At 42.0% G+C, this 19822-nt stretch overlaps 1 protein-coding gene across 1 annotated transcript; it reads right to left on the bottom strand.

Annotated features, from left to right (window-relative positions):
• Nucleotides 1–411: 411 nt before the first annotated feature.
• On the bottom strand, nt 412–13009 carry ywhag1 (3-monooxygenase/tryptophan 5-monooxygenase activation protein, gamma polypeptide 1). Its single transcript, XM_040050829.1, has 2 exons — nt 12744–13009; nt 412–1816 (listed from the first exon to the last, which is right to left on the bottom strand). The coding sequence occupies exons 1-2, from the start codon at nt 12828–12830 to the stop codon at nt 1160–1162; spliced, it is 744 nt and encodes a 247-aa protein (XP_039906763.1). The 5' UTR covers nt 12831–13009; the 3' UTR covers nt 412–1159.
• Between the last annotated feature and the right edge of the window lie 6813 nt (nt 13010–19822).

The following is a 19822-nucleotide window of genomic DNA, read 5'->3' as shown; positions in this document are numbered from 1 at the left end:
CATGTCTGCTTTTACAGCTTCCACTTTAACAGTGCATGTGCTCTCTGTCCACAGATCATGCTCGGTTCACTAATCGGGTCTGTGGTTCCAGGTGACATTTCAGATCAGACCCTGCCAATTGTTTTGAAGACAGCATTACTTAAAGGTGAAAATTGATGGTATTTTTCACTATCTCGATCAAATAGTTTCCTGACAAACAAAAAGAGCCAATAGAAGTAGTAACGACAATACTGACAATAAGAATTGGGTGTCCAAAAACAGTTAATTTATTTAATAAAGCACATCAGCACATGAGAGGGACAAGCTGCACTAAGTTTACTTTATGAATCTGTAGTTTTAGTTACAGTATGACCGTGTGACTGAGCAGGACAAATACCTGACACAAGCAAACAGGATTTTTTTTTTTTTTTTTTTTTTTTGTTTGTTATCAATAACAGAGACAACCTGCTTTTCACTCAACGACCATGGGCCCGCGCAGTGCAACTAAAGATGTCAGTATGTTTTTACGCGATGAAGTTCAACACCCCCAGAAAAGCTAGTCTTCATCTCCCAACCCACCTGCTTGCTCTCTCTCTTTCTCTCCCTCCCCTTCTTTCACCAAGAAAGTTTGTGACATTCAAGGTTACTTCATTTTTCCCGCTGCTCAAGCATCGAAACTGAATTTTCTGTATGCTCCTCCCTCGTCGAATATAGCAAGACAGCTCAGCTTCATTTGCACAATGAGACCAGTCTCTGCCAGTGTGACGGTATCAATACCCAATGGTCACACTGTGATCAATGGCATACCTCTTGCATCTACAAGTGTTATTTTGGCAAATGCTGCAGAGGCTATCAAGGAGGGGGGTTCTTTCTTTTATTTTTTTTCCTTTAACTGTAGGTTATTTCTGAAACTAAAATTCCTTCATCTGCCTACTTTTTTTTTTTTTTTTTTTTTTTTTTCACTTTAAATCTGTGGAAAAATAAAGAACTGCAGCCGCGTCAGCAACCATCGGCTTCAATAGGCCGCCGAGGTTTCACTGCCCCCCCCAACCCACCCTCCTTTTTTTTTTTTGTTTTTTTTGTTTTACGTTTCTAAGAACATTTTAACTATTATTATTTTTGTCATCATTTGTGAGCGCGTGTGTTTGTGTTGTTTTGGCAGAATGGGGTTCTAGACTCCTTAGTTGTTGCCCTCTCCTCCCTCATCGTCCTGCTGGTCGCTCGTCCAGAGCGTCAAGTTGTCTCGTAGCAGCTGCATGATGAGAGTGGAGTCTTTGTAGGAGTCCTCGTTGAGGGTATCCAGCTCGGCAATGGCGTCATCGAAAGCGGTCTTGGCCAGGTGGCACGCCTGCTCTGGCGCGTTCTGGATCTCATAGTAGAAGACAGAGTAGTTAAGAGCCAGGCCCAGGCGGATGGGGTGGGTTGGCTGCATGTGCTCCTTGCTGATCTCGTGGGCCTCGCTGTAGGACTTCTCAGAGGACTCCACCACAGAGGCTCTCTTCTCCCCCGTTGCAACCTCGGCCAAGTAGCGGTAGTAGTCGCCCTTCATCTTCAGGTAGAACACTTTGCTCTCGTGCTGCGTCTCGTTGCAGTTCTTGATCAGGTAGTTGTCGAGGAGGTTGAGCACATCCTGGCAGACGGACTCCAGCTCCTTTTCTATCTTTTCCCGGTAGGCCCGCACCATCTCAATCTTCTTCTCATTGCCATCAGCTGATGTCTTCTGCTCAATGCTGGAGATGACGCGCCAGGATGAACGCCTTGCCCCAACCACATTCTTATAGGCCACAGAGAGGAGGTTCCGCTCCTCGTTGGATAGTGCTTCATTCAGCTCTGTGACCTGGAAAAGCAAGAAGGAAAATGAGTTGATGGATTTTTTTTTTTTTTTTTTGTTTCAAGTATATGAAGATGACTCAACAGCTGATATAATTTTAACAGTAACAACTTGATTATTTGTTCACTTGTCAAACTAAAACAGTCACAAGATGCCCACCAACTACATCCCAATACTACAGCCACTGCATTAGCAAATGAAACCACGCCTCCAGCATGTGACATTACCCTGTGAGGTAACTGCTCATTGGCTATCAGCAGCTCTGAAAGCTGGTTTTGTTTGGTTTTGACAGGCCTGTGTCTGGCTCGAGGATTTAATCCTTTATATCCCACAGAGACTGTGCAGCTGAGGCATCTTTACAGACCTTTCCTAAATATAAAGCCTGTTGTTACTTTCGTTTTCAGCACAGAACAGTTTCGTGAGCGTAACAAAGCAGCGGGGCAGTGACCAATCACAGTGAGCAGGCCTTCACAATGCCTTTACTGAACACCACACCGGTTACCATACAACTGATAGGACTTACATGCATACAAATAGGGAAACCTCAGACAGATTTTGTGCATTTTAACATTCATAGTTGTAGAGAAATTTCTTTGGACTACTAGTGTCTTTTCTGTACCAACTTTTAAGGCAACCCATGCAAACATAGGCATTATCTTCATTTGTTGTGAATAATTTCCAATATTTCATTAAAAATACAAGTGGTCAGCCTCATAATAAAAGACAAACTTCCCAGCTGTCAAAGTAATTTTATGGGATTCATCCTCTGGGGATTAAGTTTGTCTGTAGAAGGCACACAAGAACAGAAAATATCTCGTCTACACCCTGATTTGGTCAGTGTGTGAATGTAAGGTGACACACTGTTGCCACAGCGTTAAGAAATTAGCATGTGTCAACTGCATAGTAAAATGTGTTCTTCAAAGATTGCGTAAGTGTGTTTGTCAGAGTACACACAATGGGGTCTTGCTCAGCAGCATTGAAAGAGTGGAAAGCTTAACCCTTTGACCTTTGTGGTTCATCACAGTCACTATAACACCTGTCATATGCACAACAGAACCTCCAAGCCTCGGTGAACTGTTTCCGCCTTTACGTTTACTCCCAATTTCGCTGTAAATTTTCTACCTTGTTAATCCATGAAGTAGCCATAACTCTGGGTTGAATTTTTAAAAGGGAGGGTGAAGGAGCAATCTGTGATCCAATCTCCAGTTTCCATGGTGACCACAAAATCTGCTTCATTTATGAGCGCCTTTGTTTTTCGTTTATAAATTATATCTCTGTTAGAGAAACTGGCCATGAGCTGCTCATGGTGAGGATGCTGCCATGGTTGATGATGTAGTGAAAGCTACAGCATGTTAGGGACGAGTAAAAACGGTTAAAACAAAACATTAAATAATTGTTTCACGAAGGGTCAGAGGACGGCGACTGGTTTACTGAACACATTAATGCTGACCAAAGGATTCTGGACAGCCCCATAAGCCCTCCTTTCTCCCATTAGATCAGATGAAACGGTTACAAACAAACAAAACAATGTGCAGAGCACTTTAAATATCAATTTCAGTCAGCAGGGCAGATAAATATATAAAAAAAAAAAAAGTCTGAATTGAAGTGATGTAACTCAGCCTTGCTCGGAATAACAATAACTTTGCGTTCCATTGGCATTTCATGCGATTTTAATCTCTCATCCTGTTTTATTGTGCCATCATAGCATCAAGCTTTACGTTTTTATGGCAAAGCTAAACATCAGTATGCAATCGTTCCACTAGCAGAGCTTTACAGGTGTAATCTTGTTCACTAAGGAGTGTTTCTACACAGGACAAACATTACAATTGTCATAAATGAGACCTCTGTACTGTGAAAGAATGAAGACAGGGAAACAATAAAAGGACAGAGTACATAATGATCCCACTTAGAAGAACAGGAGAAAGCTTGCCCAGCCTTCTGCCCATCAGTCCTTCCTTAACACACCCTCAACACTCTTCTTCATCCCATTAATTTACAATTAGCGTATACAAGTATCTGACCAACAGTGAATGCAACCAGCAAGAGTGGGTCACTGCTGGAGCAGCAGAGAAGTCAGAAAAATAAGGCCTACTCAATCCATCTGTACAAACATGGCTGCCTTTGTTTCAGGAGGCTGCACAGTGATCAGAAAGCCCTGACGGAAGCTGGGGTGTGGGGATGACAATGGAGCTCTGTCTACCCATAAAGCTCATCAATCGCGCCTGCTCTCGTGACTCGTCCTTACACAAGGCAGTCAAAGTCCCAAACAACTGCGTGTTAATGCAAACAAAGGCCAGGCAGAACAATCGATAACTTCCTCTTTGACAGCTCTCCGTGTGGCTGTTAATATCACAGAGAGAGCTGTGGGGCCGTGAGGGTGTTGGGCCCAAGTAGAATCTGGGTTCGAACTTGAAGCTCGAACCTTCCATTTCCATTTTAATAGCTTGCAATCCCATAGATTCCCATTTTCCCTGTTACCCCATGCCTTACTTCTGTGTTTTCCTTTGCTCATTTACTCCCCCTCATAACTCCCCTAACCTGATGTGACAACCCCCCCCTTCTGACCCTCTTTCAAGCAGGCAAACACAAAGGCACCATGGACCACCTGACGTCATTGGCAGAATGAATAGGGTTAGCCAAATTAGCCACAAGTCAAGTAGCTCTTTGTTACTATGTTATTTGCATATGATATTTTTTTTTCCATAAGTATGGCTAATGTTTGTATCCAGCTATAATCACACAAAAAGAATCGATTATGCAAAAGGAATAACAAAGATGGGAATAAGAAATATGTAGGCTAGGGACTAGGATGGAGGGATGCTAAACACTAATTAATGTAATTTGGGGCTTTGTTATAGTCACAGAACGGGCAACACACAGCATAACCAAAAGTGAAGGAAAACATTGGCTTAATTGGGTACTAACACACATACACGTGCCCATTATTACAGAGTAATTGCCTATTAAATAAATATAATAATAAAATGTATCTACGGGATCAAACTGCCAGTTGTCTCAGATGTTCAAAGGTGACATTCGAGCTACAAAAGACGCATGATCGTGGTGTGGAATTACTAGAGAATAATATTCCTCTTTCACAGCATTATTGGTGCAAAAAGGGCTGGCCTGTCATCTTTCTAAAGTCTTCATCCCTTTCAGGGCCATTCAGGCCCCCAACAAATAACCTGCATCAGGTTGTTGAAGCAGTAAAGACACAACTTCAGTAATTCTTCTAAAAATATGACATTTGCCATCACTATGATGATGATCATCATTTGTAACCTAGACAGGTTACACATCTAGATTCCATAAATTCAGAACACACAAACACACACAGGCAGAACTCTTTCCTGGTCAGTTTTATAAATATAGGCCTGGTAACTGTGTTGCTGACTGACACTGACTCTGACACTGACACTGACACTGACGCCATACAAGATTCATTCTACAGTATAACAGCAAAAACACGCCGGCATGATGACTATAAACACCTTCAGGTGAACAGGAACTTTGAAGGAAAACACACAGTGCTGCCCTGGTGGTGGCATGTCTCTTTAAGCACCGGGTGATGAAATGTGATCCTAGAAGTCTGGTTTGTGTAACTGGTTAATGTGTATGGAGGCTTATCGGACCAAAAGGAGGCAATTTTACAACTCTGGAATGCTCTTGGAGCAATAATGGGTCTTAGAAGAAAAAAAAAAAATTATACTACAGGTCTGGGGTAGGCGTGTCAGCGAGAGGCCTTACGATGCTCTAGCATTTTATGTCCCTGCTCTCCATTTGTCACACGTCTGTGGGGAAAAGTCGACATCAAGATAATAAGAAGCTGTTGAACTGCACACACTGGTGCTAATGTGAGAACAGCTCTAAGATGCTGTAAAATAAGCCTGATTATAGTGTATGTAGGTGGGTCCAGTGGGCATTTTTCATAGTGCCTTTGTGACTCAACAGTGAATCAAAACTCATTTCAGGCCCTCCGTGAGTGTCCCAAGATGACTGTGGGTACGTTCATGATTGGACTGAGGTTTCGGAGTACGTTCTTACCCTCGAAAGAAAAAGAATAAGAACATGACACTTTCTATGCCAAAGACCTGAAGCAAAAACTACAAAATGATAATAAACAGGAAATGGTGAGTTACAAACATTTTGTGGGCTTATAAACCCAGGATGGATGGAAGTAGTGGCATACACCATACTGGGTTGGTGCCATGTTACCTCTCTACTTAGATTCAACGTAAAAATTAAGCAGTGATTAAAAGCAACCACTAAGGGCTTTGGAGAAGAATTTAAAGTGTCACTAGAAGTAGGGCTGCCACAAACTATTATTTTGATAGTCGACTAGTCACCGATTATTTTTGCAATTAGTAGACTAATCAGATCATGCATCCGTTGGACATAAAACGTATGGCTTATTGCACCAGCATGCGTCTGCTCTTATATAACTATCATTAGCTTACAGCTTTAAGTGTTTAAGGTATGTGCTAACTAAAAATAAAGACAAGTTGATGGTTTATTAAATTTTAATGAAATTTGCAGATTGTTTCAGTTAAGTTTAATAAACTCCTTGCTATCTAAAATATAACGGGACACCGGAGTATATTCTCGAGCATCTCACACTTCTGATAATCAGCTGTCTGCTTGACGTTTATTCAGCTGTGTAAAAACTATAACTTTAATCTCAGCCAGACAGATTTACTCAGGAACAAATAAAATACTAAAAAAAAAAAAAAAAAAAGCCAAACGATAACATTTTGAAGTTATCTAAGTGACTTATATATGTTTAACCTGAGTAGCGAAAGACGGCGGTGGGTTTGAAAACGATTTGCCGGGAGTCCGGTGTTCTCATGGCCTCTAGTGAGCCGTGCCCCCGGCTAGCTATCGAGCTAGTGGGTAACAGACGTCTCCGAAAACGTCAGCGCACTTTTGAAAATATGTGGTGTCTTGATAAACTGGTTTACACAGTTACAGTCTCGCCTGAAAATATGTTAAACTTTTTTATTTTGTGACCCAGAAAGAATAATAAGAGTAATATTAAAACTAACTAGCTGCCGCCATTGTTGGAAACTGAGCTGGGCTACGCTATGAATTCTGGGACAAAGCTACTTCTTCTTCTGGGTTTAACGGCAGCTGGCATCCTTGTACATGCAGTGCTGCCATCTTCTGTTTCAGTCCGTTATTACACTCTTAAATCCTACTACTTATTCCTGCGTCTTTTGTGATCTTACAAAGCTTCAAACGACGCGTCGACTATTAAATCAGTTGAAATCGTCGACGTAATCGTGACTAGTCGACTAATCGTGGCAGCCCTAACTAGAAGGCAGCATCCAGAACATAATTCACGTTTTGTCTCGAAGGGACTGGTCTTTTAAAACGCCCAGGAGGACAGATACCTCTGTGTATTTAAGGGAAAACACCTTCTGTGAAGATGGAAGTTGTAATATCATGGTTTGTTACCACTGTTTTGACAAGTCAGACTCTTTGTAATAAGTACCCAAGTACATAATAATGATAATATGTTACTGCAAATACTGACTGTAATTAAGAGGCAAAACTAGGGGGAAAAAACTTATATATACTTTTGACCTCTGTAAGTAGATCAGACTTTTGGAATATAATTGTTGACAGCTGTGATGGAGCCACAGATCGAGGCCTGAAGGTATACCAGAAAAGCAGCGCTCTCCATCAGTTTCCCTGACAAGCCCCTTGGTCCAAATCTGTTCTTTCCATTTCTTTAACAGTCCATCAGAGCTGCTGCAACAACATAACTGTTGCTACCATTAGTAACTTACTGCTGGTCACTTAACAGAAAATGGGGAAAAAGGAAACACAGTCAGAAAAGGCAGTTAAATAATAAAAAAAAAATGCTACATAATTTTAGAATTAAATAGCTACTCTATTATACATGACTCTGGTCTCTGCCTCACCTCACCCCAACCTGTCATGGCAGATGTCTGTCCCTCTCGGCTGGAGGTTTCTTCCTGTTAAAAGGGAGTTTTTCCTTCCCACAGTTGCCAAGTGATCATAGGGGGTTGCCTAATTGTTAGGATTTTCTCTCTATTTTGTATAGTCTTTACCTTACAATTTTTAAGTGCCTTGAGGTGAATGTTGTTGCAATTTGGTGGTATATAATTGAAATTAAATTGAAAGTCATTGCTATTGTTATTGTAAAGTTATAAATGATACTGAAATGCGGTAATAGTCACGTTAACCAATTAGTCTTTTTCATATATTTTGTTCTCTCTATTATCTCTGAAGAAATACAGGAGGAGGAACCGTCACTGCCTGTATGGACCAGGCTCCTTTCATTTACAGTATATTGGTAGTTCTGTAATAACAGCCTGTCAGTTTTACATACTGTGTATTACGCTGTATTTCTGCACTCATCCTAAAGTGAAAGTGCTCACCACCTGCAAAACAGAATGTATTTTTGCCCCCACACGATCTTTGGTTCTTCAGGATTACTTACAACTGCTGCAGGTACAGAAAATGCTGAATAGAAAACATCTGTAATTTAGCAAGCGATTGTTTCTGGGGGGAAAAAAAATAATAAACCACAAGTCTTGACAGCTTTGCAGCCTAACCTATTTGAAGAGCTCTGTCTTGCACCCGCTGTTATTAACCATGATTTGTTTATCGAACAGCAAAAGCTTTTATAACCATTACATATTAAACTGAGGTGCAGTGTATGGAGCAGCTGCAGCACAATACTTTTGCTAATGCACTGAATGGGGAATAATGGGCTCAGTTTATTAAGTGTGATGGAAGCCTTGGCTCTCTGTGCCATGCACTTCCGAAGACAAAGAAATAAGCTCTCCAACAGGGTGTGTTATGTTGGGGGGGAGGCTTATTCAAACTAATGGGGTCAAGTCAACACAATGTACAACTACCTATGGTGACTTGGTTAAATGCGTGTGTTAAAGTGCAGCAGCTCTGGCTGCCTGCCTTCTCAGGATTATGAAACACATACTGCATAAATATATATATATATATATATATATATATATATATATATACACATACATACACATACATACATACATACACACAGTAAACCGGCCTCTTAGCCGCTGTTGCTATGTAACTCAAACAAAAGATGGCAAGGTCTTTCGGATCAACATTGCAAATCTGCAAATAAAATGAAAAAAAAAGAAAAAAAGCCAAATACGTCCATAAACTTGAGCAACCATGACGCCTGAGCTGATTGAAGCTACAAAAGTTTTGGGCCAAACGGGATTGTCACCGCCCACATTTACTGAACATGACAGAAGCTGGCTCTCTGAATTAAAAAAACTGAAAGCAAAAGAAACAGAGCAAGGGAGAGAGAGCGATTGACGCCCCTTTCAGACATGGCCCCTGTTTTCATTAATCTCAAGGAGTCTGAATCTCTTTCATGTCCATCTGATCGCCGCGGACGCTTTCCTATTTAAAAGTTATGATGACAATCAAACCGATTAACATTTACTGATCACTTAGAAAGCAACACAGGGCTCAGGCTTCGTGCAGCCACATTAATAGATGTGCATGTCTTATGAGTACAGTTGCTTCCATTAACATGAACTACGGCCATTTTTATACACGGTTCCTCCATTTTTGCAGGTTTTCAAATTAATTGTGCAGATGACTTAAAATGGTTCATTTTTAATACTTTAATAATCTTTTGTAGTCAGTGAATGCTTTAAGACAGAAACTACAGATTTCCCTCCCCTGAGATGCTCTACCACTGAAAAACAATCTCTGCCCCTATCACCATCATCGATCAACACCAGCGACTGGCTTTGTGCCCATGCCATAAAATTACCTCCATCATGCTGATGTGGTATGCTCCGAACTGACAGTGGTCAACTTAGAAATTTTGCCATGTCTGTTGATTGAGGCTGTATTGGACTGACTAATTACAGAATTCTCGGTCCGCAAAAAACATACAGACTTGAGTTGGACGTGTGAATTAAGCTTAAGTGATCAAAGAGATGAATATTTCCCGTGTATGAAAACAGGTTAAGAAAATTATCTCAAATGTAGCATTAGTTGTGTAATCTCTATTAAGTAATCTATTAATCAATTAATAATTAATATTTCTGATTAGCCACCACTGGCTAAATGTCAGTAGTCTTATTGGATGATCTGATATCATCGTGTTGGTGTTGTTCCCAGATCATCATGAAAATGTTGTTCCAGGTTCAACATTGCAAGTGACCAATCACATTGTTGTGACGTTATTCTTTTGCGAGCCAATCCATTCGTTCATTTATGAAATTCCAAAGTTGCAAGGACAATATCAATTCTGCTTACCGTTTATTAAAGGGTTGGTTAGGGTCAGGGTCCGTTGATCGGCAGACAAAGGCGGTTTCTCGCAGCTTAAGTACAGTTTTTTGTTTCAAGCCAGTTTTTCCCGAAGTCGCAAAAGTATGACGTCACAACATTCTGATTGGTCACTTGCATTGTTGATCCTGGAGCAACATTTAGGATGATGATCTGGGAACAACACCAACACGACGATATCAGATCGTGCAATGTTATCGGTGTTATGATTTAATAGTTTTATCAGTTCTGCCTATTGTTCTTTGTGGGAGTCACTGTGTGGCACAGTGACAAACTTCTTTACTTCAGTGGAACAGGGGTTTTGTCACCATTACAAAACACAGGCAGAGTAACACTGGGTACTGTGTCATGTGTTTGTAGCATATGGTTATCGATGAGTACTTCAACATGACTCAAGAACTGTAATTTGTCTTGTTTTAAAGATTTTTTTTTGTCTCGGCTATGTGAATCTGACAGGCCACTTCCAAATGGTGTGGTAGTTCTGGATCAGGGTAGCACTTAGGTTAAAAAATTTAAGAAAACAGTTTCAGAGACAACATCTAGCTCCATCATTTTTGGTAGGATTTCTGAGATCCTAAAATATGTCAAATTGCTAACACAGATTTATTGTATTATCTGTGATTATCATATTTTTGTCAAATTAGGGAGACCTCATAGTTACTTTTTGTGGAGATGTTTTAGTTGGACTAATTAATGAAATAAGCTTCTCTGGATATGGTTAATTTCTTAAAAATCAACAGCTAGATCTATTGAAGTAATAACTTATTCATGTTGTAGAAAGTAGAACTGAAGCTGGGACATGCTGTTCTGTAATCCAATTTGAAGACAGTGGTGAAAACTCCCAACAGCAGCCCAGAAACCATATCATTCATTCTGGTAGGGCCCAGCTCCTTAGCTTAAAGCCTGACAAATCCTCCTGGGGACGCACGTCGCGTCATGCTCCGTCCTTCTGGTTATTTGGTTCCGTTGCCACCGGGGCGGTTGCCATGCCTGCAGTGGCAAGGGATTCCCCTCAAACGATGGGCGAGGCAGCAGACACACCCCACTGCCCAGTGGTGCAGAGAGACAGGCTGGGTGAGGGGCAGCTTGTTCCCTCACTCTCTGACTCGGCACAAATGGGAAGGGGTGGAGCCCCCCTCTCTGGCACTGCCACTACAAGCCGGTCCTGGAGAGCAGCATGCAGTACAGCCTTTAAAATACTCTGACAGCTTACTAGTTGAGTCTTGGAGATGACGACCATGAATAGAAAGCAGCTCTGTTAACTGAAAACGGCCATAACAGATGATCATGTAGAAATGATCATGTAGAACTATGACACGAGAAAACTCTTTATCTCTTATCTTAAGAGCAAAAAAAGACACTAGCCATAATCTCCATGAGGATATTATGGCCGTTATTTTAAATAAAGTAGCTCAGGTCAACCCAGCATTCACTGACTTCTATTTCTCTGTGAGATGGCTCAGACTGCCCTGATGCTGTCAGATGCACTGCCAGTGAAATGGTGCACTACGGTTGGACCTGTGCTGCATCCTGGCAGATGCTGCGGCACGCCTCTGTGTGGGGAACCTGCTGTAAGAGGTCGAGGACGCAGGGATGCGGTTGCTACAGAAGCATCGACTGAACACTGGCGCTTCCATCACGCTCACGCGAGTGTGCATTTGCTGCAATATGGCATCTACCGAATGGATGATTCTGGAAAGTCGTCCATGCACCGACACCCACGTCTGAAAGGTGGATACACTTCTGTGCGCCCCTTCTGCGCAAATCGATTTGCGAGCAACCTTCAGCCAACATTGCCCCTTTCTCACTGCGCCAAATGTGCAGAAGAGACGATGCCCGAGAAGGAGGGGGTAGGGTATTTCACATTAAGTCGAGGGCTCTTTATTTGGTTTAAACCGGAACACGAGCAGCCTGCGATGTCACTTTCATCATCATTGGTACCAACCCAGCTCGTCCTCTGCTCCCAGACGATATGCGTATCTGTCGATCAGGATCCCTTTGACTGTGAACCCATGATTGATTCAGACAGATGATGACTCAGTGGCTTCTTATCGCCATTCTGCGACTCATTTCTCTCTCGGTTCTTGTTACAACCGGGCAGCCCGGCCGGTTACGAAGGAGCCTGGCAAAAGGCACCGCCCCAAGATCAGACAGTCCGCATTTCAAACGACCACAATCCACTACAGCACCCATCCGATACCCCCCTCCCCTGATTTACTGTAAATCACAGATTTTCACTGAGCTTCGATGTATGTGATCAATTTCACTGATATATCTGCTGTGTGAACGGTGAACACAGGGCCTCTTCAAAATGATGTAGCCCAAATCTTTTTACAGCCTGTCCCTATCATACTCACGGACGTGCATTCCTCACAAATGCGATCTTTTATCATAAGTTTCATACACCAATTGTCCTCGGCTTGTCCACTTAAGCCCAAATGTGCTGTGACACACAGGCACAGTCCCCTGCCCCACCGTTAGGTCTGTACAGCCTTGAAACATTGATCTCTCTCTCACACACACATACGCACACACAGAGAGAGCTTGTTGAGGTTACTTATGACAGAAAATGACAAAGAGAAAAGAAAAGTCATTACAGAGGAAGCCTACTTACCGATTTCATGCAAGCTGCCATATCATCATACCTCTCTGCCTGCTCGGCCAGCCTGGCTTTCTGCACCAGTTGCTCGCGGTCTACCATTTTAGAAAGAGGTCGTGCGTGTGAGTGTGTGGAGTGTTTCTAAACCTGCGTGTGTTTTTCGGAGCTAAAATCGTAATGTGAAAGTTTTCAGTGCAGAGTAACAGCGCCGGATCCTGTCGCTGCAGCTGCTGCCTGCTGTCTGTGTGCCTGCCGATGGGACACCCCTCCCCCTCCGAGCGCTTTTCCTCGATTGTGTCACCACCCAAAAAGGCGTGTCCTCGCAGAGTGATGTAACGACCCTGGCAGCCTGGAGAAACTGACAGTGCAGCCCGTTGCCCTACACTTGGGCTAGTCAGACTGCAAATGTGAAAAGAAGGTGATCTTTTTTTTTTATTAGGCAGAGTGCATCGTTGTTATGGAGCTTTCATCCCAAAAGTAGAGCTTGATTGTCAGGTAGGAGAAAGTGCAAACTACCAGTAGAACACAAAAGCAGCTATAACAAGGGCCTAATTGATCTAATTTCCCTATCTAATAGAGATGCTTTGTTTCATTATCTAAAAAGACTGATTGAAGACTCTTTGATAAGAACATGGTACACAAAAACGGGTTAAAAGTACGCCAGGGTCCTCCTTCTACCTAACCTGCAGTCAAATAAGAATGTAGAGTGTGACACAGTGCAATATTTCCTCATTATATATTGTTATACTCCTATATACAGCTAATGTTCTCCATACACGTGTACAGGGTAACAGGGTTACCGGCTGTGTAACATCAGTATCTATAAAGGTGATCCCAAAAAGTTTATTTTGTTCATCTGGATATACCATTTCAGTGGGAGAAAACGTCACTCATCCAAGTGACTTCCTCAGTCTCAGCTGACTACAGGTTTCCCCAATCTTATGAGCATGCATCAAGATATAAAGGTGATCGTGTTTTAGATATTCAAGTCATACCAAGATTGAAAAATCAAAAAGTCCGATTTACTGTCTTCAGGACTGACTGGCAAGTCATTTTCAGAAGTCGTCTATCTGATAAAGTAATAATAATAATGGATTGGATTTATATAGGCACCCAAAGCTCTTTACAATGCCACTATTCATTCACTCTCACACACTGGTGGAGGCAAGCTACAGTTGTAGTTGTAGCCACAGCTGCCCAGGGGCAGATTGACAGAAGCGGGGCTGCCATAACGCGCCATCAGCTCCTCTGGCCAACACCAGTAAATTAGAACTTTTTTATTTTATGTACATGTTTTTTCATAACTAAATTAATCTAATATGGTTTATTAAGATACAGTTATGATCAGTTTATGTGACTACCTTATTTACCATGGATATGCCATTTCCCCACCCCAGAGACGGAGCGCCCCCAGAACCTCACGCCCATCCCGGACCAACCCAGGGGCAGCCAGGCTACCAGGTCAGTAACCCACGTCCGTCAGCACAGACCCTCCCCTAGCCCCGCTGCATGCAGCCACGAGGAAACCGTCACCTAAGAGCCAACAGAGCCCCTAATTGGCCATGACCGCTACCCCGGGTTGAGCCCCCCAAGGAAGATGCCTCCGGGGAACCCCCCGACGCCCTAAGCCTGTCCCTACCCCCACACCAATCACAACAGTGAAGGTGGGACCAAACTATGACCCCCCACCCCCACTAGGTGATGGAGCTGATCAAAGGAGCCCAGAGCAATTGATCTGATGTGGTGGCAGAAGCTGTATCAAGACTAATGTAATCTAATAGATAATTTCTATATTGGTTAGAATTAAGATTATTTTTATTTTTCCAGTCCATGAGGACTGTTTTCTTGGCTATGGATAGGGCAGTGAAAACCATATGGGCTATATTCTTTTCTGAAGTGACATTATGACAGTAAGCTGGCCAACAAATACACTAAGGGGGAAGTTGGAATGTTACATTTCAGACACTTTGATAAGTCTTCACATATCTCGTGCCAAAACTTCTGAACTGGTAGACAGAACCAAAGAGCGTGGATATAATTGTCCAGTGAATTGGTTTGGCAGTGTGAGCAGTTGTTGGTAAACGTAAAGCCCATCTTGAACATCCGATGACCTGTATAGTGCACTCTATGTAATATTTTGTATTGAATTAATTGAAGACTGGGATTTCTGATTAGATGAAAGGTTTTTAAGCAAATGTGAGACCAGAAGTTTTGGTCTAAGTTAACTGATAAATCCGCTTCCCATTTTGCAATAGGAAGTGATATTGATTCATCTGTTTTAGAAAGCATTCTGTATATTTTGGATAGTATTTTGGGGGGTTTAAGAGTAAGAAATTGAACCACACTTGGTGGTGTTTGTAGTTCAACTTGACCCAGTTTAAATTTCTTTTTTACTATGGATTTAATTTGTTGATATTCTAAAAATCTTTTCTTGTTGATCCCATATTGCGTAACTAGTCTGTCAAATGAAATAAATTCTGTTCTTTCTAGTATATGTTCTAAATATTTGATTCCTTTACCACTCCAATCTGAAAAGTTTATCATATTATTATTTTGTAATATGTCAGGGTTGTTCCAGATAGGTGTACGTTTGCATGGGATTAATGAAGACTCCGTCAATTTTAGAAACTCCCACCATGCTGTCAGAGAAGAGCTGACATTGATGCTTTTTAAGCATTCATGTCGTTGGATGTTTGAGCTGATAAATGGTAGATCTGAAATCTCTAGATTATTGCAAAGTGTTTGTTCTACATCTAGCCAAGGTTCATCTAAGAGGGTATGTTTTAGCCATCCTGAGATAAACTGAAGCCTGTTGGCTAAGAAGTAGTGCTGAAAGTTAGGTAGTTCTAATCCTCCTTTATCCTTGGTCTTTTGTAGTGTTTTTAAGCTTATACGTGGGGGTTTATTTTTCCAAAGGAATTTGGACATATATGAATCTAGAGATCTGAATCTAGAGATCTGAACCAATCTTGTGGCGGTTTAGTTGGGATTATTGAGAATAAATAATTTATTTTTGGTAAGACCATCATTTTTATAGCGGCAACCCTTCCCATGAGTGATATGGGTAGACATTTCCACCTAGCCAGATCGCCTTCTACCTTCTTTAAAAGTGGGATATGGTTTAATTTAGTTAGATCTGCAAGCTTGGGAGAAACATTAATACCTAAATATTTTATATTTCCCGATTGCAGTGGTGTAGAAGAGGAATTATGGAAGGAGCAATTAATCGGTAGGACTGTAGATTTTGACCAGTTAATTGAGTAATCTGATATTCTTGCAAAAGAGTTAATCAATTCAATCACCCCAGAGATATTGGTTTGTGAATTTTGGAGAAAGCATAACACATCATCCGCATAAAGGCTGATTTTATGTTCCATGTTCTTGCATTTTATGCCCTTAATTACTGAATTCTGTCTAATTGCTGCTGCTAGTGGTTCAATAAAAATTGCAAACAGTGAAGGGGAGAGTGGGCATCCCTGCCTGGTGCCCCTCAAGAGACAGAAGCTGGAGGATGTCTGGTCATTTGTTCTGACACAAGCTGTTGGAGAATTATATAATATTTTTAACCAGTTTATGAAAGAGGATCCAAAACCAAATTTGTGTAAAGTTGCAAATAGAAATTTCCAGTTAACTCTGTCAAATGCTTTTTCTGCGTCTAAAGAGAATATTGTAGTTTCTAGGTTTTTACTGTATGAGTAGTCTATCAAATTAAGTAATCTACGTGTATTTGTTGATGAGTGCCTACCTTTTATGAAACCAGTTTGGTCAGGATGAATTAAGAGGGGGGTTATTTTCTCCAGTCTCTTTGAGAGAGCTTTGCAGATTATTTTAAGGTCTACATTTATAAGGGATATTGGACGATAGCTTGAGGGATATACAGGGTCTTTGCCTGGTTTTAGCAGGAGATTAATGTTTGCAGAATTCATATTTGATGGAAGTCTTCCCTTTTCTTTGATTTCCAACAACGTTCTGTAGAAAACTGGTGCTAGAATCGTCCAGAATTCATTGTAGAATTCTGCAGGAAAGCCGTCTGGACCTGGAGCCTTATTATTGGGCATACTTATCAGGGCTTCCTGGAGTTCGCCTGGTGTCAGTGGTGAATCCAGTGCCATTGCTTGAGTGTCTAATAATTTTGGAAGAGTTATGTTGTCCAAAAACTGATCAATTTCTATTTTAGATGGGTTTATTTGTGGTGAATACAACGTTTTATAGAAATCCCTGAAAATGTTGTTTATTTGTATCGGTTCATATATTGTGTTCCCAGATGAATCTTGAACAGCACATATAGTTGATATAGCTACGTTTATCCTACCATAAAACAATAAGAGGAGGTACGACCTCTCCCATACTCCCAGGATGTTGGTGTGAATGCCAGAACATTCTGGAATGCACACAAAGTCTTTGCAGACTATTAAGGATCAAACCTCTACCAACATGACATTGATTATACAACTCTAAGCATATGTGAGTAGATATTTCTAAGCATAAATGACAATAAACAATACAAATCTAACACCTACCAGTTGCTGGACGAAGCTGGAATGAAAGACAGCACTGAGGCACTAATCATGGCAGCACAGGAACAAGCTCTAAGCACAACATCCATAGAGGCTGGGGTATACAATACCACATAAGATCCCAGGTGCAGGCTGTGTAAAGATGCCCCTGAAACAATCTAGCATATAATAGCAGGGTGCAAGATCCTGGTAGGAAGGGCATGCATGGAATGCCATAACCAAATGGCTGACATAGTATACAGGAACATCTGTGCTGAGTATGGCCTGGAAGTCTCGAGGTCAAAATGGAATATGGCTTCTAGGGTGATTGACAATGACCAAGCTAAGATCCAGTGGGACTTTCAGATACAGACGTACAAACTGGGGATGGCTTATCAACTGGACATAGTAGTGATGGACAAGTAGAAGAAGATTGACTTCCGTTTTCTGGCAATGGAGTAAGGTGTGTCGGCCACTAGCACCTGCCTAACTTTTTTAAAATTTTACTTTCTGAGCCCCACTTTGGTGTTAAACACAAACTTTTCCGGGGTATTTATGAGTGTGACATTGGAAGAATGTCCAAGGGAAGGAGACAAACCGAGAAAAACCTTACTGCCGAGAGTTGTGCTAACGCTGGCGCAGCAGAGGATGCTAGTGCAGCCCTGAACCCGGCGCTTGTCGCCCTGCTCGAACAGCACAGAACAGCCATAGCCTCAGATTTTAAGGCTACATCGGATGTAATTAACGATAAGCTGGACAAGATTTAAGCGGAAGTTGCAAATCAAGAACTACATATTGGTGAGCGTGAAACAAACGCGGCGGATGTTGTTCAGCGTTTAGCGGTGATCGAAGCTAAGTATGACTCACTACAGGAGGAAAACAAAACTTTCTGACCTGGAGAGTAGAAGCAGAAGGCAGAACATCCGTCTGGTGGGTTTGCCGGAATCGGCCAACTGAGTTCTTTTCCCAGCTGCTGGTGGAGGTCTTTGGTGCACAAACTTTGCCATCCCCTCCGGGGCTTGACAGAGCCCAATGTAGCCTTATGCCCAAACCGGGCCCTGATGGGAGGCCGCGCTCGGTCATTATCCGCTTCCACCGCTTCCAGATTAAGGAGCTGCTGATGAGGGAAGCACGGAGATGCTGAGGGACGTTGGAGTACTGTGGACATAAACTGCAGTTTTATGAGGATTACAACGCAGACGTCCAGAAGCAGCGAGCCCAGTATAAGGATGTTATGGCCGAGTTATACCGGAGAGGCCTCCGACCTTCCCTCCTCTACCCCGCCAGACTCCGCATTACTCTTCCAGATGGGAAAATCCGGTGATTGGAGTCAGTTGAGGAGGCCTCTCGCTTCATGCAAACCATGGAAGAAAACCAAAGCTCTCCATCCTGAGGTGGACACTGTAGCCAGTTAGAGCACTCACCCTAATTTACAACTATAACGGGTCGGACTAGCCTAAGTGGTGTCCTCGTTCTGACTGACACTATACAGCCGTGCTGTTGGCATAGCAATGTGCTCTTTGCTGTTCATTTTAAGGTAAAACTGGTTTGTTGTTTGGCTGATTTGTTCTTGTTCTTTTTTCTTTCTTTTCTTCGTGTCCTGAAAACTGGGACCCTGGCTTGAGTTTAGGGGCTAATGTTCAATGGTGCAGGTATGATGCTACTGGTACGGGGAGTTCTTGACTAGTATGGGAAGAAAGCAGGGGCTTACACGGTTGCTTTTTAATGCAACCTGCTGGGGTGATATTGGTGGGTAGTATTGTTTTAGTTTTTTTTACACAGTAATATGTTATTGTATTGCATTTCATTTCTGGGGTGGGGTTGGTTGTCATGTTTTTTGTTGTTGTTGTTTTTTTCGTCCCCTCCCTTCCCTCCTTCGGCAACTCTGCACATTAAAATGTGGGACTTCCATCATGAGTGGTAATCTTACCTTTGTTAGCTGGAATGTGAGGGGGGTTGAACCACCCAACAAAGCGAAAGAGAGTCTTATCACGCCTGAAGCAATTTAAGCCCGGGGTAGTTTTTTTGCAAGAGACTCACTTGCAGGATTCAGATCACTCACGCTTGGCAAAATGTTGGTCAGGACAGATGTTTCACTCTAATTTTAAAGCGAAGGCCAGGGGTACAGCTATTCTTATCGATCGGAACATCCCATTTGTTCCATCCACTGTTGTGCCAGACAAAAACGGACGGTTTATAATAGTGTCTGGCAAACTCTGCGACAGGTCTGTGACGTTGGACAATCAATTTTTTCAACGTCTGTTTTCACACCTCCCGTACTTAAATACTCACTCTTTAATTCTGGGGGGGCGATTTTAATCTTTATTTGGATGCGGTTTTAGATCATTCATCCCCCAAACTAACAAATCTGCAACTTATGTCAAGTCTTTTCTTGAAGATTATAGTCTCACGGATCCCTGGTGGTTTTTGTTCCCTACTGGTAGAGATTATTCTTTCTTTTCACATGTACATCACACCTACACTAGAATAGATTATTTTTTTATTGACAATTTGCTAATTAATAGTATTAGATCCTGCAGCTATGAAAGTATTACTGTCTCTGATCATGCCCCCCTTGTGCTCAAAATAGCTTTTCAG

The sequence above is a fragment of the Simochromis diagramma genome, unplaced genomic scaffold (genome assembly GCF_900408965.1).
Source record: "Simochromis diagramma unplaced genomic scaffold, fSimDia1.1 OVJJ01000131.1, whole genome shotgun sequence".
NCBI classification, from domain to species: Eukaryota; Metazoa; Chordata; class Actinopteri; order Cichliformes; family Cichlidae; genus Simochromis; species Simochromis diagramma.
The sequence above is the reverse complement of the archived record's forward strand: the minus strand, read 5'-3'. Positions and strand labels throughout refer to the sequence as shown.